Source organism: Hyperoodon ampullatus, assembly GCF_949752795.1.
Source record: "Hyperoodon ampullatus genome assembly, chromosome: 13".
Taxonomy (NCBI): Eukaryota; Metazoa; Chordata; class Mammalia; order Artiodactyla; family Ziphiidae; genus Hyperoodon; species Hyperoodon ampullatus.
In genome coordinates, this window is record NC_136926.1 from 18,312,926 (window position 1) to 18,339,765 (window position 26,840).

At 48.8% G+C, this 26,840-nt stretch overlaps 2 protein-coding genes across 3 annotated transcripts in view; one reads left to right on the top strand and one right to left on the bottom strand.

The window, feature by feature from the left end:
• UBE3B (ubiquitin protein ligase E3B) overlaps positions 1-1,950 on the bottom strand; it is a gene marked incomplete at its 5' end in the record, with an annotated part of 49,995 nt that extends 48,045 nt beyond the window's left edge. For both annotated transcript variants that reach the window (XM_079716984.1, XM_079716983.1), the window contains 3 exons: positions 132-191; positions 1,517-1,637; positions 1,790-1,950. In XM_079716984.1, the coding sequence (XP_079573110.1) occupies positions 132-191; positions 1,517-1,637; positions 1,790-1,950 (342 nt within the window). The remainder of the gene's footprint in view (positions 1-131; positions 192-1,516; positions 1,638-1,789) is intronic.
• Positions 1,951-4,785: 2,835 nt separating this feature from the next.
• KCTD10 (potassium channel tetramerization domain containing 10) overlaps positions 4,786-26,840 on the top strand; it is a gene marked incomplete at its 5' end in the record, with an annotated part of 34,864 nt that continues 12,809 nt past the window's right edge. Inside the window, 8 exons of the mRNA XM_079718143.1 lie at positions 4,786-4,793; positions 7,110-7,220; positions 7,346-7,428; positions 8,322-8,461; positions 14,946-15,159; positions 23,534-23,703; positions 26,321-26,407; positions 26,732-26,784. Coding sequence (XP_079574269.1) covers positions 4,786-4,793; positions 7,110-7,220; positions 7,346-7,428; positions 8,322-8,461; positions 14,946-15,159; positions 23,534-23,703; positions 26,321-26,407; positions 26,732-26,784 — 866 coding nt within the window. The remainder of the gene's footprint in view (positions 4,794-7,109; positions 7,221-7,345; positions 7,429-8,321; positions 8,462-14,945; positions 15,160-23,533; positions 23,704-26,320; positions 26,408-26,731; positions 26,785-26,840) is intronic.

A 26,840-nucleotide genomic window follows, 5' to 3' on the forward strand; every position in this document is an offset into this window, starting at 1 on the left:
TTACTTATTTACACATGGGTGTGAACATGCAGAGTCATAAACAACAGTCAGAACATTCATCAGGAATTTTCAGAGGCAAACAGGCCAGCTTGAGGGGTCGTGGGAGACTTTCTGGCTTCCGCCCCACTTACCTTGGGTTCATTCTCAACATCCATGCTGCTCAGGATGCAGCGACACAACTTCTCAAATCTCTGCAGAGAGGCAGAATGGGGGTTATAAATTCTCACAATGAATGGAGAAATCAGAAAGCAGCAAATGTTCCGTGGACCCCTGGCATGGATGTGCCGGCCTGATGCCAGATGACTCACATCAGGATCCTATTTAATTCCGACTTGTAGATGTGGAGACCGAGGATCAGAAAGCCTAAGGAAAGGCTCTCAAACTGGTGACCCGCAGGCAGGATGAGCCCTACATGTGTTTTAGAGTGGGGCTCCTTTTGAAAAACAAGATCAACCTGGCAAACTGGGCCTGGATTCCTGCAGACTAGCAGCTGTCTCCTAAATTGTGCTCAGCCATTTGCCATTTTGTAAGCACCACGGATGCTGACTTTTGCCTCACAAACTGTCATATCACCACTTTCATCTTGAAATGCAAAAGCAAGAAAAGTGGTACACCCTGGCTGTACCAACCCTGGATCCACCCTTAAAAGAGGAGTGGCCCTGGCTGCTGCCCTACCAGACTGAGCTGCGGATTCCTCCTCTGTAAACAGGCGTCACCTCCCTGCGCCTGCCTGTCCTCATCTGCGTGACTGTGTTTACTGCCAGCGTCCTCCTCTCTCTCTCTCCTGCTGGGCTACAGGCTCCTCGAGGGTAGAGACCTTGCCCGCTTTGTTTCCTTCTGGGGCCCCGTACCCAGAAGAGGGTCTGGCACAATGTGAAGCTTAGCAGTAATGGATGCCTAACCCCCAGGAACACAGAGGCCCTCCTCAAGGGTCTCCATTAGTACTGTTACAGATGACTAGCTGCTCCCCTGGAATTTTACTTTCTAGGCTGATGTTTCTAACTCCAAAGGTACAACTAGCCTGTTTTGTTTGGTTTGCAGGATTTTAAGAGAAATTTCAAATTAGCGGCCGATTTTTACAAATTAGAAAGCTGAGTGTCAAAGAGCTCTGGAGTGTCTTTAAACGAATCAGAGTATCAGTCCCCCAGTGGCCGGGGCGGGGAGCAGCCACCCCTTTGACGGCGCACCACAGCCCGCCGCTGCCTCCGACGTCCTCACCCCGCCTGTCAGTTCCATTTATTATGACTTGTAGCAGGTTGTGTCTCCTAAACCTGCTAACCTACGCATCTGAGGACAAGTGCCTGTAAGAGTCAATGTGAAAACAATCGTGATGATTCCCAGCGCTGGGCATAATCCCTAGGCAACAGGTTCCAAGAAAGCAAAAGGGGCAGGATGTGGGGGTAGCAGAACCTGTCTCATAGAGTTGCTGTCAGGACTAAATGAGTTAATATCTATCAAATACTTACAAAAAGGTCTGACACATAAGCACGATGTGGGTTTGCTATTATTATTTTACCTCATCATCCTCTTTAATTCTGAACAAGAACAGCAGTTTCCTGGCAGTCTTAAAAATACAAAGTGCACTTCTTTTACTGGACCCAGAGTCATCTGCTTTGAAAAACTCATCCATCTCTCTCCTAGGGAGGGAAGGGTAAAAAAAGACGTTTTAAATTAGGAGCTCATAGCAGCTGGAAGGCTGTTCAAGAACTGTTAAGAGCAATCGGTTTGGGGTTTTTTTGCTATGAATTGGAAACAAAAGAAAACGTGCTGAGGAGCTCCTGACACCCACCTGATTTCTCTTTGCAGTCGACGCCGACAGAGAAAACTCCGTACGTGGGCCTGAATCTCCACAGCTGCCCTCTCCCGCTCCTTCTGCACCAGCCTTTCCTCTCGAGCCTGACGGGCTCTATCAATGAACCAAGCTCTCGAGGTCTGAGAAACAGTGAACATGTTTGCAAACTTGCAAAAACCCTGCAAAGAAAATGGCAAGTGGCTGATGTAGGTCATTATACTAAAAACACTCACGGAAAGGGGCGCAGGAGCAAAGGGCAGGAAGGGACTTGGGCAGCAGCAGAAAGCTACTCGGGACCCCCCAGCTCCCTCCCAAAGGGCTGATAGCTGTCCCCACACAAGTCCCAACTTCCTGTCGGCTCCTTGCATGCAACTCCCCAGACCAGCGATGCTTTTTCCTGTATTAAGTAATCACATTTTTTTAAGAGAAAGAACAGAGTGCCTGGCATAGGGTCTGGGCTCTGCAATGGTTTAATGAATAAACAAAGCATGAATCAATTCCATCCACAAAGCTCTAACTCAAACCAGGCATCCTCTAAGTCAAAGGTCCCTGGATATTTCACTGAGCAGTCAACTTTTATTTTGCCAAGTAAAGACTTGAGGGCAAAACATTAAACATAATTATTTACTGGCACCATTATTTTATTCATCCATTCACTCAACAAATATTTACCGATACCTACTTTGTGCCCAGCACAAAAGAAGCCTTTCATTTTTTTTTAAAGGGCCATTTAAACACTAAAACAGCCAAAAGTACATGATTCCAGAATGGCAGACAATCCATTAAATCGAACATGTTTGGTTTTAAGCATAACTTATTCTGTTGTCCTCACCGTTCCCATACTGCCAAGGGCTGAGGAAGACGTTAGAGTAGAAAGGCCCCCATCCACGGACTGGTATTTTTGGACAGAGGCTCTAAATTAGCCATTACATTTTAATCTAAATCATCAGTAACTGTCTTTTCCCAAAGGGATGGCTTTGGCTATCAGCCTAGAGCACATAGCACTGGTCCACAGAGCCTCCCACACTGAGATGATGTCTTTAGATGCTTGAAAACTTTGTCATTCTATCCAAAATATATAATCAGACCAGCTGACATGGGCACTGAAATGAATTACTCAGAAATCTAGACTTCTTGTAAACCATCTCTTTACCAGGTTACCTCACTCAAAGCAGTGTCCACGTGAAAACATTAAGGATAAGAAGGTCACGAGAGGCTCCTCCCATGTCAACACATCGGGGGACCTCTGTGGCCCCTGTTCGACATTGATTCACATCTGTTAAACAGTAAGCCTTTTCCTACACGTGGGTCTCTCATCAGTAATTCTCAAGACAAACGAACATGGAGACAGTCCCTCATGGGGTGTCAGGGGGGAGGAAGCAGAAGAGAGAGCCTCTTCCCAATAGTAAAACAGGAGGTTGCACACACACTGTGACTAAGTACCTGTAAGACTATCTTGAAACTTTTACCTGATGATGGGAGGGAGTGTGAGAAGACAGGCAATAAAAAGGTACCAGTCTTCCAAACCATTCACTCTGCCCCAGAAGTGGAAGACTGGAGCACTCACCTGAGGACCTGCCGGTGATGCAGAAATGTCAGGTAATCAGTCATTAGTGATTTTGCACAGGGCTCACTGCTGAGGACATCTTCTCACTTCAGAAGAGCTTGTGTTTTCTGGCAGAAGCAGAAGAAAAAAAATCCAGATTTAGGATTAGTTTTATAGGTAGGCATCATATATCTTCCTCACTGAGAAAAAGTAATAAAGACAGTGCCTCTGGTTTTAAAAAAAAATCTGTGTCCTCTCTAGCTAATGTTGGATCTAAATGGTAGATGTATCTCCCCAGTCCTCACAGTTTAAAGGGAATAGGTTGAGAATAAGCCCAAAGAAGTTGCTGAATTAAAGCTGTAAATGTTTTGTGATGGCAACCAAGAATAACAGAGGGGATGATGTTTAAAAGCCATTGCAAATTATGTTTGACATTTTCAGCAAGTTGGAAAAATATTTATGTCTAAGAAATGAAAAGGAGGCTGGCTGCGAACCAACACTGTTAGAGTCCAAGGTCATACTGCTTGCCACACAACAGGCCAATAAATCGAGAGACGAGTTGATGGGGCAAGGAACAGCGATTTTATTTGGAAAGCCAGCAAACCGAGAAGATGGTGGACTCATGCCCCAAAGAACCATCTTGCCTGAGTTAGAATTCAGGCTTCTTTTATACTAAAAGGGGAGGGAGTAAAGTCAAACATTTCCTGGTTCTGGTCAGCCTCCAGAGGGGGTGTGTTAATTTCTTCCTCCCTGCAGTCCTTCAGAGGTGGGCCTGGTCAGGATGTTTCCTGTGAGCTAAACAAAGGTATTTTAGCTTAATGCTCATTACCTGGGAGGCAGGATTCCCAGAGGCGGGCCATTATGTATAATTTAAGCTTACAGACAACATTCCTTTAGTGATTAACTTGTAATAGAATACAAAGGGTTCTTCCCTAGTACAACATGATCCCAATTACATAACGAAACAGAAAAAATCATGTGCACAGGTAGATACAAAACTGGGGGGAAAAAACACGTTAGGAATGGTTGTTTTAACTAATGGATATAACAAAAGAGAAGCAGACTCACAGATATAGAGAACAACTGGTTACCAGTAGGGCGAGGGAAGGAGGGCGGGGCAGTATAGGGGTAAGGGATTAAGAGGTACAAACTGTAAGGTATAAAATAAGGTACAAGGATCTTTTGTACAACATGGGGAATATAGCCAGTATTTTATAACTACAAATGGAGCAAAACCTTTAAAAATTGTGAATCACCATATTATACACCTGTAACTTATATATAATATTGTACACCTGTAACTTATATATAATATTGTACATCAACTATACTTCAATATTAAAAAAAAAAGAGAATGGTTGTTTTGAGGTAAGGGAACTGTGGGAATTTTGCTTCCCTAACTAGTCTGTTTTCTGAATTCTCCATAGAAGGCATGTGGTAGCGTGACATGGCACTGTGAGTCACACAGAGCTGGAGCCAGCCCCCAGCTCTGCCATGTACCGCGGGGGAGATATCTCGGAGTCGTTCTGTCTTGTCTGTTAATCAGCTTAGAGGATGATCATGAACACTGAATGAGATGATGACATCAAGCACCTACAGAGGTGGCTGACGGGGCGCACAGTCAGTAAGTCTAATTGACGTATTATTTTTATAGACACAAAGATTTTCTTTTTTAAAACTCTTCAGCAGAGGCCCTCCTCTGTACAGGCACTATGGTTCTCTGGGTAGGAAATAACAGTCACCTGTTAAGAGTTTTTTCTATCCCTGGGTGCACTAAGACTCACCAGTGCTGTCACTTGGGCTATGAACCCTGGGTAACAGCTTCAAGGTCCTGAGAGCTACAAACAAGCCGGCCCAAGCCATGAGCACAATGGTATACTCTTTCCTTAACGTAGAGACAGTCCCTCTTGGGGGGCAGGGGGAGGAAGGGGAGGGAGCAGAAGGAGAAGACAGCACTTTTCCCAATAGAAAAACAGGAGGTTGCATGCTAACGGTGACTAAGAACCTCTAAGACTATGTCAAAACTTCACTTCTCCCAGCGGGCCCTGCAGGATAAGATCCCTTCCTTGAGATCACCATCCCCTCGGCAACACTATATGTTGGTTTCTGTTTACACCACATAATGGTCTATACTTTGCAGTTCTTCAAATTCTTTCTTATTCACCTCCTCTACCTGCATAACCTCTACTACAGTTCATCAATCAAATAAAAACACATCAGAAGTATTTATTAAGTACTTACTCTGCTAAATGCCCTGGAGAATCAAAGAAAAGGCTGTGCGTAGAAAAGGCTGTGTGTAGCAGAGAAAGCCTTGCATCAAAGTAGCCCCTGATTCTCTCTAGTTCTGGTTCTACCTTATTTGGCCAAGTTACTTATCCTCTCTAGGCCTCAGTTTCCTTATCTGTAAATTGAGGATAATAATAGTACGTGCCTCCTAGAGTTGCTAAAAGGATTAAATGAAAATTTACCCTTCTTGTATCTCGATTTAGTCATCAGGATACTGGGATTAGATTAAATGGGAAAATGTTAATACGGAGTATCTGAAAGCAGACAGCAGGTAGGTGAGCTTTACCGTTCTGTCCCTAAGAAGTTTACAATCCAGTTAGGGAAACAAAAATGTCATAGGTGGAAAGATTAGGAAACAAGAGATTGGTGATAACCAAGATGGTCTGAAAAGCAAAAGGAAACATGTTGATTTGAGTACCCATTGCCTGTCAAGTCCTTTCTATGTGATCTCATCTAACAAGAAGAGCAACCCTATATGATCATTTAATATCTCCCATAATCCCATTTAATATCTCCCATAATCCCATTTAATATCTCCCATAATCCCAAAAGGGGCAGAGTCAAGATTTTAATACTGAGTCAGGACTTTTCTCTACTTCTATAGTTCCATGAGACTGTTCAAAATCAATCTTTTCTGGATCAGGCCAACTTCATGGAGCACTATGAAAGAGCCTGACAGTCTAGAGAGTGTAGTCCAAAGGTGAAGCACCATAAATAACTGCTGTCTGAGCCCAAGACAATTTTCCACTTATGGTGGGAATAGCTGGGCAGCCAGGTTGAATGACCTGGTTGAATGACCATTTGTTAAGGGTGGACCATGGATCAGACACTGTACAGATATTTAACCACCTCTGTCTTTTCAGCTCTATCAGGTCTCAACAGTGTAACTTTCTTAAGAATAAGCAACAGATTTTGAAGGCTACAGCCTATGGAGGTGCATCCTATCAAATCCCACCTTCACACAGAGAAAATGAAATGTAGAAAGGGACATGACTTGTCAGAGGTCACTAGGCTCCTGAATTTGAACCCACTTCTAACCCCAAAGCAATTATTTATTTTAAGTGAAACAGAGAAGACCCAGGGACGCCACTATTCACGGAAGGCAAAGAAAAATCGAGAATGCAAGGCTGCCCGTGGGGCTAAGTTAAAAGTCAGATTACTACCAAGCTTTTCTTTATTGGTATCATTAACACCAGCTGCTTCCATTGAGAGCTGAATGTCAGACATGGTTCTAAAACTTGAAATTACACAACACCCTTTGTGACACGAGCTAATTACTCCATTTTACAGAGTTGGAAACTGAGGCTCAGAGAGAAGAAGGAATTCACCCAAGGTTACAGTGAGTAGGGTTCGAACTCCGGTTTGGGTGACTCCTGCGGCCCGGCGTCTTTCCCTGGCATCAACAACCACAATAACAAATCTTTTTCGTCCAGCGCTAGTCCGCTTATAAAGGCCTATTGCCCCTTTTTATCTCATTGGCCCCAGAGATAAAAAGGTCACGGAGAGCCCCTCCCCCTCTCCACCCCCCACCGGAACCCGAAAGCCAGTCCCCAGCACCTGCCCCTCCGACCAGGCGAAGCAGGGACCCAGCCCCAGGTGCACCTCCCTCCAAGTCCCCGGCCCCACTACCCAGAGAACCCACAACCCTGTTGCCACTCGCTACCCGCAGGCCGTAGACCTTTATCCGCTCGAGGCCCCCGCGCTCGGGGTCGGGGCCGCAGTTTACCACCGCCTCAGCCCAAGACCACCGAGCTCTGCCTGACCCGGGGCAGCAGCCGAGGCCCGACCGCCATCTTGCCCCGCGGTGTTCACTCTGAGAGCTCCGCCGGGAAACAACTATCCAGTCCCGGAAACGACAGTTCCGAAGAGCTTCTTCGTCCGGAAAGGAAAACCTCCCTGCACCTTGTCCTCCTCTATGGAAGCCGAAAAAGCGGAGCATTAGGAGCGGGATAATTGCCTGACCCATCCGAGAAGAGATGCAACCCATTCCAGCCAGGGAACTTGGAAGGAAAGCGGCCGATATCTAGGAGTACAACGGACTCTTTAGGAAGGTGTCCTCTGCGGGGCGGAAGTGGCGTGGCCTAGTGCGGAAGTTCTCGCCCCGGCCCCGCCTCCGCCCTAGGCTCAAGCGAGCTGGGTGTTTCCTGTCTTTCTTAGTCCGGGTTTGGAGACTCCGGCGTCCTCCGGCTTTTCATGGTAAGGAGGGCGTTGCCCGCGGACTGGGGGCTCTGGGCGGGCGAGAGAGCGGGACAGAGGTAGAATAAAGGGGGCAGGGACCGAGAGGGGGAGGTTTGATAAGGGGCTGTCGCGATAGGAGAGAGGTGGTTGGGGGAATGGATGGGGGGCGAGGCCGGGGATGGGGGAAGGGCTCTGGACGGAGAAGTGTGTGCGTGTGCTTGTGTGTGTGTGTGTTTGTGTGTGTAGGGGAGTGCTGTCCCTGGCTGTTGTGGGATCCGGGAAAGGGCATTTGGGCTTCGGGAGTAGATGTGCATGGATGAGTGGGGGGGGCAGTCTCTGAGACTTCAGCGCTGGTCGGAAATGAGAATTGGTGATTGTAAAGAGAACAAAGAGATGTCACTGAAGATGGATATCTGGAGTGGAAAATGAGGATTTGGGCAGGGTTGTGAAGGAGAATGGGTAGTTTATGAGAGGGCGAAGTGAGATTCCTTGGAGCGGAGTGTTCGGGGTTTTTGGAAGTTGTGCTAGAGTCGCTGGGTTTCGGTGAAGTGGGGACGAGGCTTACAAGTGCGTCTGAACACACGGGCCAGTGGAGCGGAGGAAAGAAACCGAGGGAGCCCGCCGGCGGGCGTGCGCTCGGTGCTGGGAACTCCGCGGAGGTATGATGCCAGGGTCCTGAGGTCAGGGTACCTTCGCCCACGGAATCCAGCGCCTTAATTGGCGCCTGGGTACCTATCTAGTCACTTGCGTCGAGACCCGGGGTGGCCACACCCAAGGAGCTGGGGATGCCTCACACTCTTATCTTCTAGCTGTGGCAAGTTTCTCTGTGCTTGGAATCCTTCAAAGGTCTGTTCTTGAACAGCCCTTTTTCCCTGGGTGGGAATGACCAAAGTTCAGCCCAGACCCTCTTTTTACTTGTTTGCCCCAAGTCTTTAACCTGGCAAGTGCAGTCTTTAGGGAACACCGGTCCCAAGGCCAATGTTGAAGAAAAAAATGATTCAACCTGTATCTGACTTTGAACAGCTCCATTTTGTGCAAAGTAAGTTCCACTTGAGGGAGAGAAGTCATTAAAGCAGTGGTTCTCAAACTGTGGTCCCCAGACCAGCAGCATCACCTGGGAACTTGTTAGAAACGGCCAAGTTTTCTAGACCTACCAGACTACTGAGTCACTCTGGGGGTGGGGACCAGCAATCTGTTTTAGCGAGCCCTGCAGGGGATGAGAGTGATGATTTCTTGATTTGGGCTCTGTAATGAGAGGTGCATGAGAGTGGGAGTCAGAGGATCCTAATAGTTCTGGTACTTACTTTTTCTCCCCTTAAAAATGGGAGTGATGATAACCTTTTCCTCACTAGCCTGCTGAAAGAAATAGGCCAATGGTTTGTGTGCTCAACACAGGAAGAGAAAGTAATTCGACAAAACTCTTGGAAATATCAGTGGCTGTCCTGTAAGTTTTGGATGCAAAATAATGCTACAGTTATGTGGTTGGTTGAATTTTTATTTTTTTCATAAATTTATTTATTTATTATTTATTTTTGGCTGCATTGGGTCCTTATTGCTGCGCGCGGGCTTTATCTAGCTGCGGCGAGCAGGGGCTACTCTTCGTTGTGGTGCGTGGTCTCTAGGCGCCCGGGCTTCAGTAGTGGCACACAGGCTCAGTAATTGTGGCGCACGGGCTTAGTTGCTCCGCGGCATGTGGGATCTTCTCGGACCAGGGCTCAAACCTGTTTCCCCTGCATTGGCAGGCGGATTCTTAACCACTGCGCCACCAGGGAAGTCCACTGGTTGAATTTAGTTTTGTTGAAATGGAACAGCAGACCTCTGAGTTGTAGAAGTGCCCTGATTTGGGGGGTAGAGGGAGTTTTATAATTAGCCTCAAGACAATGACTCCTAGCTAGTTAAAGAAACACCTGAGCTTTGTGGCTGCACATTAAAATCACCTGAAGAGCTTTTTAAACACTAGTTTCTGAGTTGCCGCACCCTTCCCCAATTTGATTAATTGTTCTGGGTGAAGCCAAGGCATCACCACTTTTTAAGTGCACCCAGGTGATTCCAGTTCAGTCAAGGCTGGGAAGCTCTGGCCTCAAGGACAACTTGAGCAAAAGGGAAACTACACTAAATACTTAAATATTTATTCCTTGCGGGTTATTCTGAAGATTATGGCTTTAACTTCATTTTACAAGTTAGGAAGCTGAGACTCGGTGAAACCATTTGTCTGAACATCACACAGAACTGCAGGTTTAGGTTTGCTGAACTCTTATTCAGACCTTACACACACACACACACACACACACACACACACACACACACACACACACACACACACACACACACACACACACGAGACAGTTCTACAGAGAGAGGTAGAGGAAACTTCGAAGGGTGAGGGATTTGGTGCCTTTTTTCCTGTTGTACTTGCCTGGGTCTCCTTTCGAGTCAGGGGTTTTACCCCTTAGGCTGATTTTTATTTTTAAGCATGCGTACAAGTTGCTTCTTGTGTGTGTGTGTGGCCTGAAGCTGTGAAGCAGGGGCCTGCTTTTGTTTCCGATTTGGTTTGTTTTTCTGTGTGGTCAGAAATTCATAGGGCTTATAGAGCCAGAGGTTGGGGAGCTTCTCCAAGACCAGGAAGTTAAATGTAGGCTGATTAGAGTGGGGCGACACAGAACTTTTAGAACAGCTGGTTGAAATCTTGGCTGCACATTGGAATCACCTAGGGAGTTGGAATTCTAAAGTGCTATTGCCTAGCCACACCCCCAGACCAATTGCATCAGAATTTCCCTGAGTAGGGCCCAGGCATCAGGATTTTTTTAAAGTGGAGAGCCACTGTTTAGAATCAGCAACAGTATGCTCAGGGGAGGTGGGAAAGAGAAGCCTGGACTTACTGATCTAACAGGAATAAAATTCTGATTGAGTAGAATCAGTAACCAATACGGCGAGTGTTAATTACCTCTGTTTCTTGTAACCAGTTGTGCTCTCTCCTGCCTCACCTCCCCAACCTCATTAACGATGAAACAAAGGCAGGATCCCAGCAGGGATGGCTGGGGAGGCCTCTGAAGAGAGGTTTGCTGTGAGAGGCATATTGTCTACTGCTTTGTGTCCTCCGCTCCCTGTGACTCAGGCTTAGGGATGAACACAGCCAGAATCTTTTTTCCAAGGGCCTCTCCTAGTATTGAAGTGACTGACCTTTGGAAGGGTGGGCTCTGGAAAGGTTCAGGGCTTTCTCTGTCTACTTGGAAGTCTCAAGCTAGATCAGGATGGTTTCTGCCTTTCTCTCTTAGTGATTCGGTCGAATGTCAGTAGACCTGGAAATGGACTTCAAAGAGAAGATAATTTGAGACTTGGAACACATTCCCAGATCATCGTAGTTTGAGTGCTTTGTGTTGCTCTGAGGCAGGGGCTGGGCTGAGTGCTCTCTGGGGGCATCGCAGCCCTGGAAGGTGTGGCCGCTGTCCCCACTCGCTAGATGGGACTAGACTCAGACAGCTGGTAAGTGGCAGGGCTTGGGGCCTAAACTCAGATCTGACTTCCAAACCCAAGCCCTCAGCCACACATGACCTGCTGTCTTTCTTTCAGAGCTTTTTTGTACTTTCTGAAGAATGGGGGATGGGGCCCCCTTCTCAATTTCTGTGTCACAGCTCTGTGTATACCAAGCATGACCACTGATAAAACCATGGGCTTGGGGCCAGGCAGGACTTGCCCACATCCTTCACTCGCCTCCTCATCAAGACACCTCCGTCACCCGTGCACTTGGAGAAGTGACTGATTGTCTGTGGGCTGAGGTATCCAAATCCACAAAATGGAAATAATGATAACTGTCTTCCAGCATTGTTTGGATTTAAATGGTAGTATGTGGTGATAGAAATTAAAACAGTGGTATCTCCTGGAAGGGAGGAGTGGGAAAGGGTCAGGGAGGGGCTTTCTGGAAGTGATGGAAATGTTCTCTATCTTGATTTGAGTAGGGGCTACATAGGTGCATAAGTTGACCCAAACTCATCAAACTCTACACTTAAAGTACACTTTAGTGTGTGCAAATTATCTTTAAAAAGGTATTGGAAAGCAAAAAAAGTACAGCACATAAAATTATTCTTTATGACTTTTTTTGTCTGTTTCACGGTAAGTGCCTTACAAAATGCCATACCATTTCCCAAAAACATATTTATTTTTGTATAAATTTAGATCTGAAATGGGTGCTTAAAAAAGTATTTCCGTTTGGGGGCAAATTTCCTTAACTAACCCCCCCCAAAAAAAAAACTCCCAATCCATAATTATAAGCTTTTCTTTCCCCCCTGCTCCAGGTCTTTAGAGTTTTCTGAAACTCTTTACTCCCGTAAGCCATTTCTGTCATCAAACGGCCAGTGTGTCTTTCTGGGGGAAATGGTTGGTCATAACTGTTAGTAGCAGGTCTCTGAGGCCTGATTTCACAGGAAAGCTAGGGGGGAGGCATCACTGCTTCCTCTTGGCCTCTGTCTTTTGTGTTTGGCATCAGGCCACAGAGACCCCAGGTGAGCTAAGCCTGAGCTTTTGAAAACTTAACCTTCTTGTGATGTTTTCACTTGATGAACGAAGCAGGAACAGTTTCTTGAGAAAACACCTTTCTCTCCAGGAGGCCATTCTTCATCCATGTCATTCTGCAGTGCCCTGACAACAGTGGGTTCCCCAGTGGGTGATTTCCAGGCCACTCTTTTGAGGGGATGGAGGTCAAGCAAGTTGGCCATTGCCTCTACTATCACTGGTGGATGGCAGGTTGCCACCCGTTAGTCCCTTAGCCCATTTAAAAAATAACACTTGTGGGGACTTTCCTGTTGGTGCAGTGGTTAAGAATCCGCCTGCCAATGCAGGGGACTTGGGTTCAAGCCCTGGTCCGGGAAGATCTCACATGCCACGGAGCAGCTAAGCCCGTGTGCCACAACTACTGAGCCTGTGCTCTAGAGTCTGCAAGCCACAACTACTGAGGCCTGCGTGCCACAACTAATGAAGCCTGCCTGCCTAGAGCCTGTGTTCTCAACAAGAGAAGCCACCGCAATGAGAAGCCTGCGCACCGCAAGGAAGAGTAGTCTCCGCTTACCTCAACTAGGGAAAGCCTGTGCGCAGCAACGAAGACCCAACGCAGCCAAAAAATAAATAAATGAATAAATTAAAAATGAATAAATAAATTCTAAAAAAAATAACATTTGTGTTTTACCAGCTATAAATGTAATATGGGTTTATTGTGGGAGGTCTGAAAAAGAAAAGCATAAAGAATAAAAAAAAAAAACAGTCCTTTTTCAGTCCAGGGTATAGTTTTATTTTTTATTTTTTTTATTTTTTATTTTTTTGCGGTACGTGGGCTTCTCACTGTTGTGGCCTCTCCAGTTGTGGAGCACAGGCTCCGGACGCGCAGGCTCAGCGGCCATGGCTCACGGGCCCAGCCACTCCGCGGCATGTGGGATCTTCCCAGACCAGGGCACGAACCCGTGTCCCCTGCATCGGCAGGCGGACTCTCAACCACTGCGCCACCAGGGAAGCCCCAGGGTATAGTTTTAAAGGTTTTGTGTTGTCAGTGCCCTCCAGCTGAAACCACCAAGAGTATGTCTGTAGTCATAGTTGGGTTTGTTTCCTTGGTGCATTGAGGGAGAACTGTGGAGAGTCTCAGAAAGAGGACTCGGGCTTCTGGTGGTGGGTGATTGTGGGAAGGACTCAGGGAAGTAGGGCTTTGCTCTGTGTTGAGTGATGCCGGGAAACAGGGCTAATTCTGGGATTGGGTCTTAGTAATTCCTCACTTGAAGGCGGGAAGGATGGAATGGGGCTCTAATTGGTAAAGAAGCAGCCATGACTCTTATTGGTCATTTTTGGGGGCACAATGTCCTTGTTTTTGTCTGTGTTCGGACATAATTACGGAGTGGCCTCACTTGTGTCTTGATGCATCAGCCGCCGAGTTGCCTTGTCTGCTGGTGATGTGCTGTGAAGTCATTCACATTCTGTGGGAACCCCGAGGCCTCGGCGTGAGTGCTGGGCCAGCTCCTGGCCAGCGGGGGCTGCCTTCTCAGTGCTGTGCTCCAGGTCAAGTCAAGACTCAGCCACTCTTGGAATCTTCAGCTATAGAATGTTCACTATTCAAGAAATGTTTTCTACTGGGAGTTTGGGATTAGCAGATGTAAACTATTCTATATAGGATGGATAAACAAGGTCCTACTGTATAGCACGGGCAGCTGTATTCAGTATCCTATGATAAACCATAATGGAAAAGAATATTTAAAAAATGTGTGTATAACTGAGCCACTTTGCTGTACAGCAGAGATGGGCACAACATTGTAAATCAGCTAGACTTAAATTAAAAAAAATAGAATTTGGGAAAAAAGAAAAGTTTTCTTTGAATACACACATGCCAGCTACCAGTCTCCTTTCCTACGTCTGCTTAGATCAGACACGGCATCCATTTCTCTTACGGGGATGTACATGGTGGCTGGCAGTGCTCTTTAGGGAGCTTCAGTGGGTCTTGCTGTTTGGGGTAGCACTAGTACAGGAAGTCTCCATTTTGCAATAACTTGCTTCCAAGAGTTTTATGTCTTCTGTTGAGTCCTTAGAAACACTTTTTCCCTGTAAGGGAATGGTAGTTGAGACCCCACTCAATTTCCTGAAAGCTTGTCTCATGGGTAATTCAACTGAAAAGTGGCACTTTTAGCTGTTCCGTGGTGCGTAGCAGTAAGAAAACGAGACCTTGGCAGTGCTTTCGGCCGCTTTAGGATACAGCCAGGGTGTTCATTTATACGGGTAGTGGGCACAAAGGAAGTCCTTGTAATGCAAGACTTAGTGGCAAACTGGTACTTGCAGGGTCAGCAGTGAAGCCAGGGTATGAGGCTGTCTGCTTGGAGTTTGGGGCAGGTTGGGGAGTGCATGCTCCTCCCCATGGGGCAGCCGACGCCCCAGCTCCCACCGCTGGTTCCCCTGCTGGCCTAGTTGGCCTCTGATTTTAAGAGAAGCCAGAAACCCAGATTTTCCTGTGAATTCTCCCGAGTTGTCAACGCTGGGAGCAAACTTTGTTTTCAATGCAGTATACGCTTGGACTAAGCAGAACACATCTGGAGGCCAGCTGCAGCACACTGGCTGAAAAAAATAAATCAGGCCTGGTGCTGTGACCCTAGTGCCCCTGTGTTTGTCCCCTGGCAGGAAGAGATGTCAGGAGAAAGTGTGGTGAGCTCAGCGGTGCCAGCGGCTGCGACCCGCACCACTTCGTTCAAGGGCACGAGCCCCAGCTCCAAGTACGTGAAGCTGAACGTGGGTGGAGCCCTGTACTACACCACCATGCAGACGCTGACCAAGCAGGACACCATGCTGAAGGCCATGTTCAGCGGGCGCATGGAGGTGCTCACGGATAGTGAAGGTAAGCCCAGCCTCCGGGGCCTGGGATGTGCTTGTGGTCGAGGGCTTCCTTCCAGTTCAGAAAACCAACGTGAAACAGGCAGTGTCCACAGGCCCAGGTTTCCTATTGTGCTCGGTGTTACTGGGCGTGCAGGGAGCCTTGAGAGTGAGTAACAGGGAGACTAGATCTAATCGGGGGGGTGGGGGAGGTGGTCAAGGAGGGCTTCCCTGAGGAGGTGACACCTAAGCTGAGAGCTGAAGATGAGTAGGAGTCAGCGGGATGGGGGGTCATAATCTCGACTTAGCTGTTGATTTGCAGTGTGACTTTGAGAAAGTCACTTCCCCGCCCCACGCATCAGCTCTGTACAGTGGACGCTGGACTGGCTGCCCTGGTTGGCTCTCTTCCCATTCTCTCGGTCATGATTATGTGATGTCAGAGTGAAACTCAAGTGTGACTGAGGTGAGAGCGTTTTCTCTGGACCGTTGTCCTCCTAGGATGGGTTCCTGATAAAAGACTCAGGAACCTGGATTTTGGAGTCTCAGCTCCCCATTTTCTTGTCTGGTGACCCTAATCTAGTTGTTTAGCCTGTCGTTGTCTCATTTCTCCATCTGGTAAATGGGCACAATGACACCCACCCCGGGGGGACTGCTGGCCCATAGTAAGCATTCAATATATGTACATTCAATGCGTGGGTTTTTTGTTTTTGTTTCTTTGTTTGTTTTTAGTTGTGGCATGGGAACTTAGTTGTGGCATGCGGACTTCTTAGTTGTGGCATGCGAGCTTCTTAGTTGCGGCATGTGAGCTTCTCAGTTGCGGCATGCATGTGGGATCTAGTTCCCTGACCAGGGATCGAACCCGGGCCCCCTGCATTGGGAGCGTGGAGTCTTACCCACTGGACCACCAGGGAAGTCCCCAGTGTGTGGTTTTTTTGTTCTTTTTGTGGAAAGTCATGTTAATGAAGGGCAAAGGATTGTTTAAAATGGTCCTGCTTCCCATAACTGCTTCCACCCGCCTGGAACACTCAGACCCCTGCAAGAGGGAGCATCCTTCCTGGGTTGGGTTTATGGGGCAGGTCACATGAGGTTTAAAGATGGCCCCATCCTTCATTCCTTGGCCTGAGCTTGCTTGAGACCAGGCCAGACCACGGCTTGGCTTGACCCTACCTTACCTGTTTCCGAGGCTGGCCTCTGTGCTGACGCCCCTGCCTTTCTCGAGATGGTAGTTCCTGGAAGAGTGGCGAGTTTTGACACAGGGGGTGGGATTGGGGGCTCTGGGCCTGGTGTGCACAGTGTGTTCTCCTATCCTAAGAGGACCACACCCTGGACTTTCGGCTAGTGGGAGCATCTCCCTCTGTGTCCTGGAGAAGCCAGGCTGCTGGGGGACCTGCAGTCCCAATTCCCTGGGTTCCCCACAAACTCGGGTTTCTGGCCCAGCAGCAGGTGAATGAGGTCAGAGCCCCAGAGCTGCCTCCGTGCCCCACCCAGAAAACACCAGGGTTTTTATGAGTAGGAGGATCCCCTCTGCTGGGCCGCACCCAGCATTGCCCGGGAGTATTTGTGGAAATCAAGACAATAGCACCCCAGCTGCTGAAGGAAGTGGACCTTATCTGAGACCCCAGGATTGTTGTGGCCTTTCTTCCGCCCTGCCCAGTCTCTGGCGGGGCTCAGGAAAAGCGGTTGGCTTGCTTCCAAGGCAAAGTGGAAGCCGTGTCTCCTTGAGAGCCCTCACCTTGGTGGCTTGATGCCGTGTCACAAAGGAGACAGAGTCCACAAGCTTTCCCATCCCCCAACTGGGAGACGCACGAGAGTGGAACCAGTGGGCCTGCGCAGGCTTCTAAACAGCTGCCAGAGGATGTCCTTTCTCGGTGCTTCGTGAAAAACCCAGCATCTCCAGGGAAGCAGTGCTGCCTTTGACACCAAACCTCAGCTATTTCCACTTCACAGAACTCCAGCCCCCTTCAAGTCATCATGAAAAGCTCACAGTATGGCCTTTTATGGGTTTTGTTTCATTTAAGCCTCACCTTAACCCTTTAAGGGGTGGCTGCTGTTGTTACCGATTGCTAAGTGAGAAATCCACATCTCAGAGAGGTGAAATGCTTTTTCAAAAGCCACAGGGCTGGAAATGATGAAGCTACTGAACCTAGGACTTGCTGGCTCTTACTGTCTGTTGTGCGTGGTTTGATGTGGGCCCAGCCCTAGGCCTGGTCGTCTGAGTGTGGCAGCCTTATGGTCCAACCACCAGCTTAGAGATGAAGCCCTTTTGGGCCTGGGATGTCAGGCTGGGTGTCTGGTCTTCCAGCCAGCGCTGTGCTGGCAGAGCAATCTTGTTGGCCCCTGGGGAGTACACTGCCCAGCCTGACCCGTGGCCTAAGCACACCCTTGGATCTACAAAATGCGGTAGATTTTCCGCATCTCACAGCTTCACCCTGGCCTTCAGGCAGGAAGCTTGTCGGCAGCAGTGAAGTTCGCCACAAACAGGCCCAATTGCCGAGTGCGGCTCACCCAGGCGAGTAAAGCCAGCAGGACGGCATGCTGGTTAAAGAACGAGGGCTCTGAAGATACCGAACAGTATATGCATTGTGTTGCTAGAAATCTGTACAGGATACCTGAGAAGCTGGTTGCTTCTGGGGAGGGGACCTGGGGTCCTGGGTGGGTGGCAGACTCTCTTGCACTACACGCCCTTCTGCCTGCCTGAGTTGTATACCGTGTGCACGTAATTCCTCAACAGAGAGGAGCGTGGGTGTTGGAGGTGGACCTGGATTTGAGTCCTGCTCTGTCACATGGTAGCTGTCCCAGCTAACCGCTATGGAGTAGTTTCCACGTATTGGGCATTGTGCTCATACAGGCTCATGTGCCGTTCACTGGTGATGTGACACTGGGCGAGTGACTTTTTCTCTGAGCCTCTTTCCTCATTTCAAAATTGCAAATGATAATGCTTTTCGGGGTTGTCATGGGGATTACATGAGGACGTTAGAAAGCCCTTGACAGAATGCCCGGCACTTTGGGAGACTCAGTAAATGGGGGCTGTCTGTTATTGCTTTAGTCCTGCCTGGGCTGGGGTGTAGAGGGGGCGGGGCTATGGGGAAGGGTCTCAGCACGCTGGGGAGAAGTGGCCTGCCTTGGCCTTGTGGGATGAGGGTGTTGCGGTCTCACGTTCCCCCTACAGGGGTCGCTCTTCTGAGAGAACACGGTGGCAGTGATCAGGCCTTTCCCAGACTCCTCCCCAGAAAGGTTCAGTTCCTGCAGTGCTAGAATTTCTCCTGGAGCCCTGGAGCCCTTGTCATTGTCGTCATTGGCGGGTGGATTTATGTGGCACCTTTAGTAACACGACTTCTGTCCGGCCCTCACCTGTAGTTGCCTGCCTCATCCCTCCCTGTTGCTTGTAGTACTTTCCCGCCTTAAATGGTGTCTGGTCTCTGGCTAATGTTTTTGGAGTAAGGAAGTCTATACACTAGATCAGAGAAGAGAGTCATTAATCTAATTATCAGTAGACCTTCCCTAGAAAACCAGTGGGGCAGTGTAATAAGCAGGAAAACTGCAGTACCCGTTTCCCTGAGGTCTCCAGGCCTCCTGCCTTATGCAAAATTCTGAAATAAGTTGAAAGCGTTTAAACTGCATAATGTAACAGACTCCCCTGTGCCCCGACTCAGACAAGGACTAAAACATTACCTGGACCCATGGGGCTTCTCTTTACCCTCTCTGCCTCTCTCCCTTCCAGCGATGACCTCTAAGTAGCTTGACTATGGGGTCACTGGGGTGGATTTCAGTCTTTGCTGCACAGAGTCACCCTCAGAGCTAAACCTTGACGCCTGTCGTGTCCGTCCCCCACCCCCTCCTCAGCCAGATGTAACCGGACAGGGTGTGGTGGGCGTTAGGACTTTAAGAGCTCGACGTGGGATTCTAATGCGCGGCCAGGGCTGAGAACCACTGGTGTGGGGCTTTGCATGAATTACTGTTACTACAACTGTTTATATCTGTAACCACTGTATAGCTGGTGCATTTTTAAACATCGTATAAACGGTGTTACGTGTTATAGCTTGTACTTAGCCTTTTAGCTTTTGCTTTAGTGAGCATTATGCCTGTGAGATTGATCCATGAAAAAACAGCTCTAGTTCACACATTTCCCTGAAGTAGAGTGTTCCATGCAGTTTATGGATCCATGTTCTGTGATGGTTATTTAGGCTGTTTCCAGCATTCACTGTTAGGAATATTATCATTCTCCAACACTCTCCCAGTGCACGTGTGGGCTCTGCTTCCCAACCTTTGCCACATCATGGCACACCCAGAAAATAATATTTTTACTTCGGTGAGTGAAGAAGCTCTGGAGTCCCCAGGCCCCAGCCAGCCCCCCGCCAGGGCCCACAGCATTAAGATCCTACCCACCATTGGGAGCTCTGTCCTGGAGTTGATTCCCAAGCGGGGAATTGGGGATCATATCCTCGGCTTGATTAGGTATTAGCGGTTGTGTCAGTTATCCTCCCCACAGGGGTCTGAATTTTTGCCAACACTGGGCACCTGTCATTGTTTACTTGCTGCCAATCTGATGGTTATGATACAGTACTTTGTTGTTTTATTTAGCATTTCCTGATATCCAGTGCATTGAGTGACTTATGTTTATTGGCCGTTGTGTTTCATCATTTAGCTGCCGGCCAGTATCTTTACACATTTTCCCGTTTTCCTTTTTTTCTTTCTTTGTATAAGTATATGTTGTGGATCATATTTCTTTGTGGTCTTATGTTGTAAATATCTTCCCCCAATCTGATTTGTTGACTTTGATACCTCTAAGTTTTTACATTATTTTTTACATTTAGGTCTTTGATCTATTTCAGTCAGTGGTGCTCAATCAGAGATGATTTTTGACCCTCAGGGACACTTGGCAATATCCAGAGACATTTCTGGGTGTCACATTTTGGGTGTGGGAATGCTATTGGGTGGAGGCCAGGGATGCTGCTACATACCCTATGGAGAGTCTCTCCATAACAAAGAATTACCCGGTCTAAAGTGTCAGTGCTGAGGCAGAGAAACCCTGCCCTAGAGATTCTGATTTAGGAATGAGGCTACTTCCAAGAGTCTGAATTTGTAACAAGGACCCAAGTACCTTAGGCAACTTATGAACAGGCAAGTTTGGGGACCATAAAAATCTAAATACCTTAGTGTGGAGAAGGAGAGGTCAGTGAAAGCTCCCTGGAGGAGGTGGGGGAGGGAAGGAAAGAGGAAGTACCTGGTCTGCTGGCGGGGCTGGGAGGGGGCAAGCCCGGCGGTCCAGTCCCCCGTCTCTGAGCCAAGCCTCCTCCCAGGCACCCCAAAAACCACGCAGACCCCCTTCCTGGGGGCTGGAACATTCCGCCTCTGGATGCCGCTGCCACTCCTGTCTGTTCTCCAGTGATGATGACATAGGTAAAGGGCTCACCATCAGAGACCTATTTGATGGCTGCTGGCAGACCCGGCATTGTGCTCTGTGCTTCCTGTACATTCTCTCATCTTACCTTTATGCCAGCCCAGGGAGGAACCATTTTTAGAACAGGAAACCGTCGGACAGAGAGGTTAAGTGAGACACCAACGTCATCCAGCAAGTAGGTGCAGAGCTGGGTTTCCAGTACAGGCCTGTGCTGTCTCACTCAACCCGTCCCAGAGCCTCCGGGTCTACACCCCTCACTCTTCTTTCCAGCCCTGCCGAAGGGGCCAGGGAGCCCAGGTCGCCCGGACCTGGCTTGGCTTCCCTCAGCTTGTCTATATGCTGGGGACTGGAGCTGACTGTTTCAAAGGGATCGATTCCTGCTTTGAAAGCAACTAAAATATTTTGAAGTCAAAATGCTAATTGAAACCTCATGGAGAGTGCGCCTGGCTGTGCTCTTTTTTTTTTGCCCTTATTTGTCCAAAGTATGATTCCTTCACCACAAGCATTTCCTGACAGCATTCTTGAGCCAGAGCCCAGTGTCACGGTCCGCCTGTTCGTTTATGGAAACTCTGGACTGTCACTTGGGTAACTGATTTCAGGGGCCCTCGTTCTTTCTGAGTGGCTGCGTTGTCCACGCATCAAAGGCAGACGAGGGCATTTTCTTCCCAGAGCAGCTGGGTGGAATTTGTTGCCCTTTCTCCCAAAGACTGAGGTTCTACGTGTCTTCTCAATTATGTATGATGAGAAGAGTTTTCCTACGAGTTCCTTGCTTGTTCTCTGTGGTTTAGTTCTGCCTCCCCAACTTGGGAGTGTCCCTGAACCTCTCCGAGCCTGTTTTCATCTGAGGAAAATGCAGGGGAATGAGCCTCCATCAACAAGAACTGTTGGGAAGATAATACGGTCTTTCCATACCTCGTCGGCTCTCTGGAAGGAGAGCACTTGATCCACAGCAACAACAGGGGTCACAGGCTGGTGGCCAGCAGGCCCTGCTTTGGCTGCCCTGTGGTGGGTTAATGACAGGTTTAAAAAAAAAAAAAATCAGTTTACTGTTCTTTAGAAGTCAGGAGATTTCACAGGGAAATCTGCATTTTTGGCGTCTCCTGGAACATCAGGGGCTCTCTCAGCCCTGGGCCTCACTCCTACCTGGCCAGTTTTGGCTGGAGCGGGAAGAACCCCCTTGGGGGGGCGCGGGGAGAGGCAGGGCCTGGGCTGTGGTCCGCCCTGCCCACCCTCACTTGGTTATCCTGTGTGCTCAGGGCCCCTGTAGGCACCTGAGCTGCAGAACAGATGCTGAGTCCGCACTTTGTTGTCTCAGCTGGAGAAAGGAGTGGGAACGTAATGTCCAGCGGGCACTGTCAAGGTGACAGGATTCACCACACCTGTGAAGGCCTCGTCGTCCTTGCTCGGATCCAGGGTCTGACTCCAGGCCACACATTTGCTTTGTGTTTGCCAAATTGGGGATGAACTTCTTGATGTACTCAGGAAGCCATAGCAGCGTGGAAGTGCCATGCAGAAGGCTCTGGAGGGACGAGACGGGACCTTTAACCAAAGGCCCAGGAACCGTGGACTGAGGAGTAGTTGCAAAGCGGAACGTGGAAGTGGCCTCGTTGTCAACTCTCCTGGTGATGGCGGCAAAGAACACTAACCAGTGCACTAGAACACCTGAGCACACTTGGTGGGGCTGGACTCGGGGGAGGTGGGCCGACTTGTGACTGGACGTGAAAAGGTGCCTTGGCTGCCCTTGGCCTCTGCTGCTGCTCCAGGGCCCGGGGGCTGAGGAGGATTTGGGAAGACATAGTGGTCTTAGGAGTGGAAACCTGGCTCTTTTCCCAAACTGAGGGAAAGCAGGGGCAGAGAAGGAGTGATTCCTGTGTGAACCTCCTAACTTCCCTGGGCGCTGGCGTTTCCTCACCTGCAGTGCACAGCAGGAGACCTGGGGCCCCCTTCCCGGGGTGACCCTGCTTATCAGGAAGGCCGGGACTTCTCTGTCTGTCTGGCTTCGCGTTTTCTCTTGAGATGTACTTGGTCTTCACTTCATCCCTGCTTCCCCTTCTGGTCCCTCCTCCTCCCCTTCCCAGGCTCCAGTCCTCTTTCCCCTTCCCAGTAGCATTTGCATTTCAGCGGAGGAATTTCGAGAAGCCGCATAGAGGCCCTGCAGACCAGGGCCAAGACTGGAGACTGGAGAAGACGCTGAGAAGCAGCAGGACTCGCCTTGTCCCCACCCACAAGACACGATTTTGCACTGTGCCTGGCTCTGGTCAGCAGCTGGGACGTGTTTCCGTATCTCATGAATGCCAGCGCCATCTCCCCGAGTTAGACTGAACTGCTTGAGGGCAGGGTCTGGCTGGTCACCATTTTATCTCTGATCACTGTCGTTAGCCACTAAACACTTGTTTGGGGGGTTACGGATGGAATTTTCTGTGGTGGTGCTGGTGAGTGCCTGGGGGTCACCCTTGGGAGTCAGATGTCACAGCCTGCGGCAGTGAGCCGTCTGCTTCCTTAGAAATGGCTCTGTTATTTGGGAGTCTGAAAAAAAAAGCGTTGTTGAAAAAGGGAATAGATATTTTCACACCAGAAGCCTTTCCCCTGTCAATGGGATGTGCTCATTTGGACCCATTTTATCCAGGTGTGGGGTAGGCCCTCTTGCGATATTCTTAACAAAGGGATTTTTGAGGTACTTTAGGAACATGCTTTTAGGCCCCAGGGGCCGTGGACTTCCCTGGCAGTCCGGTGGTTAAGACCCCGTGCTTCCTTTGCAGGGGCCACCGGTTCAATCCTTCCTTCGGTGTGGCCAAAAAAGTTAAAAATAAATAAATAAAATAAAGGAGCCCAAACCAGTGAGTCTGGGGTGTGCTTGTCTACAGCCAGCGGGGCCTGGTCAGCCCTTTGCTGGTAGCTGGGCAGGTGGGGCCTCATCCCTCTCTGTGGTCCTGCTCTCCCCAGAGGTGGTGGGAGACAAGAGACACCCCAGCTCTCCTCCCCCCTCCTCCCACCGCAGGCTGGATCCTCATTGACCGGTGTGGGAAGCACTTTGGTACCATACTCAACTACCTTCGTGACGGGGCGGTCCCCTTGCCTGAGAGCCGCCGGGAGATCGAGGAGCTGCTGGCAGAAGCCAAGTACTACCTGGTCCAGGGCCTGGTGGAAGAGTGCCAGGCAGCCCTGCAAGTAGGCATCACCCTTTCTCCCCGTGTGGGTGGGGGGAGCCCCAGACTCATCTGCCTTTCTCATTGTCCCCCTCCCTCATTGAGCTGTTGTGAGAGTTAATGAGTTGGCCCCGGAGCTGCTCCCCTCTGGCCTGCGCGACCCCCGAGAGGCTTCCCTGTGATGCTGAGGCCACCTGACTGCTCTCTGGCTTATTTCAGCCCCCATGGTGTTGGGTCCTCTCCCTGTGTGCATTGTAACCCTTCAGTACCGAGCCATGGGGTATAAAACCTGATCCTTTTTCTGGACTCATTGGGAGACTTATTCTCATCCCACAAGTCATTGTTGAGAGCCCAGCGTAATCTCTACAGACAGACACCCCTCACTCCTCAGCTGGAGCTGGGGCAGGACCGCTGGGGTCAAGTCTAGGGACAGTAAAATCCCTGCAAAACCAGAACACTTCTAGATGTAGCCAGCAGCCATTTATTTCAAGGCAAGTTAAGACATGGCAGAGAATCAGAAGAACCCCTTTGCGTTGTCCTAGGAATTGGATCTGTAAACGTGAGGCTCTTGGGTGGCTCTCCACTGGGGCAGTACCCACAATGCCAGTCTGCCTGAGGAACTGTTATTTGCACACACCACCCCTGCCGCTACTGCGAGTCTGTGAACTCCCTGTAAATCTAACTGAATGTTGTAGCTTATACTTTGTAATTTTTTATTTCATTTGTATGTTTATTAAAGTAATGCATGTAAAGCGTTTACCAAGTCAAGTTAGTATTGTAAGCTAGGTTGATGTCAAAAACTCTACCATACGCCTTCCACCCACTCCCACCCCCGCAGCAGCCTCTTTTAATTCTTGCATCAGTTCTTTACTCACCTGTTTCTTATACTATTTATTGATTTTTCAGTTTACCACATTATCTACTGGCGTTTCTGTAGAAAATTAAAATTTAGCTCATGCACCACCCCCCCCAGCCACTACCAAACTTGCATGCACATATTCCTTCTCCCGGTATAGTTTATCACAGTTTTGATTAAATCCGTACTCAGAGTTTACGTTGAGTCGTGTAAATATTGTTAACAGTTGAGCCACAGAGTATGCAGCGATTATTTCCTTTCTCGTGTAACTTTTCAGTTTACCAGAATTAGTGATTGCTTCATTGTCTTTCGTTTGCTTGGTTTTCTAAGCACACATCCCTAATTCAGCCCTAAATTCTCAGAAACTTCAGTCTCCTTTTGGTATGTTCAGACACATCAGGGAATCTCTGTTTCATCTTTGTCTTAGAGACATGCCCTCTGGGTTCCTTTTTGTGGTTTCTGTTAGTCTGAGATTAAACCTCCGGGACTGACCTCCTAGTTTCTGTCGCCCTTATCCTTCTGTTTTCTCAGAGGGTTTTTTCAGTTTTATCTTTTCAACGCTTCTATTGAATTTTTCATTTCTGCTATCGTATTTCTAACTCCCGAGAGCCTTTTCTTGTTCTCCAAGTGCTCTTTTTTTATATGGCACGCTGATCTTGTTTCATGGGATGCGATATCTGCTCTCATCTGTCTGATGATACTATTTGAAGTTTTCTTTCTGCTGCCTTCATTGTGTGACTCCTTCTCTTACTTTTTCTCTTTGTTTTGGTTTCCGTCTCATATTTGAGAGGCTTTCCGGGTATAATCTGATGGTCCTTGGTCTGTTGAAACTCAAGAGTAAAGGGTCTGAAACACTGTATGTATTGTTGTCCAGTGGGCTTCAGTGGCAGATGATAAGGCTGGCGTTTTCAGTGGGAACTCTCAATGTCAGAATCTGTAGCCTTTTTTTTTTTTGGACAGGTGGTTCCCTGTAGAGGAATCCTCCACTCTCTTGCCTGGTAGGTATAAGCCTGACTGGCTGCCTTCTGAGATCTGAGTAGGAGAAGGGGCTGGGGTGGGGGTAGGGCTCACCATTTAGCGTGTAGATCGTTCACTTAATCTCCCGTTTTTGGAATAGCAACTCAGCCCTGTCCTCTCCTGTGCAAACTGCTCCAGGAAAGTGGGCTTTTCTCCTGCCCAGCTGGGGTAGGGGATCCATCTGGAGGGCTCACCAGTGCTTCTGCCGACTAGCACGCGACCCTCTGCTCTTGCCCTGAGCCCACCAGCCTTCAAAGCTGTGGATTCTTTCCCATCCGACAACTTAGGTTTCAGCGTTCTCGTCCTCAGTTATCACTCACTTGAGGCCTGCTTTCCAGACTTGAGTTTTTGACATCTTTTGTCTGCTGACCTCACTTTTCCCATTCTTTCTCTCCTCATGGGCTTATAATTCCTCTGCAGTCATTGCAGTGGGGTTTTAGGAGCTTTGATGCAATCATATTTCATCTGCCATGTTTAGGGTTTATTTTTGAGTGGCTTCCTGGGCTGTGAAATGTGTCATTGTTGTTAGTATTTATATGCCAAGCGCCCTGGCATATAACAGTCCTGGCCGAAGAGCGGGTTCACTGGAGAACTCCACTCCTGGTCGTCCCCCATCCTACTTCACTGGTGCTGAGAATCCTCCTCTCTTCCCAGCCATGGCTGCCCCATCTACCCTCACCAGAGTCCGTCTTTGCCCGGCAGGCCAGCTTAAACAGTCCAGTGCTGGGCAGGCCTCCCAGGCTGAAAGCATGTTTTGTTCCAGCAGAACAAAGATACTTATGAGCCTTTCTGCAAAGTTCCTGTCATCACCTCATCCAAGGAAGAACAGAAACTTATAGCGACTTCAAATAAGGTATGGTGGAGGCAACCTTGTGGCATTTCTTTTGCTACCAAAAGTGGTGGAGGTTCTTCTGAGTAAGTTTTGGAATAAAAATGTGCGAAATTGCCTTGGCAAGGCCTGAGAAGGGGTCAGGAATGGGGGCGTACAGCTCATCTTGTGTTTCTCCTGGTGCTGGCTCACGCAGTCTCCCTCTCCAGCCCCACCCCAGCCAGCAGGCTACGCTTACCTGCCTCTTCAGGCGGATGGCAGGGCTCCAGCGCTGTGGGAAGCCGGTGGTCCTTCGCACCTGCACTCCAAGTGACTCTCTTCTTCCTTTTTTTTTAAAACAACCCACAGCCAGCCGTGAAGTTGCTCTACAACAGAAGTAACAACAAATACTCGTATACCAGGTAAGGTGTTGGCCAGAAAAGACATCTGCACTCACACCAGCCAGGCCCAGCTCCCC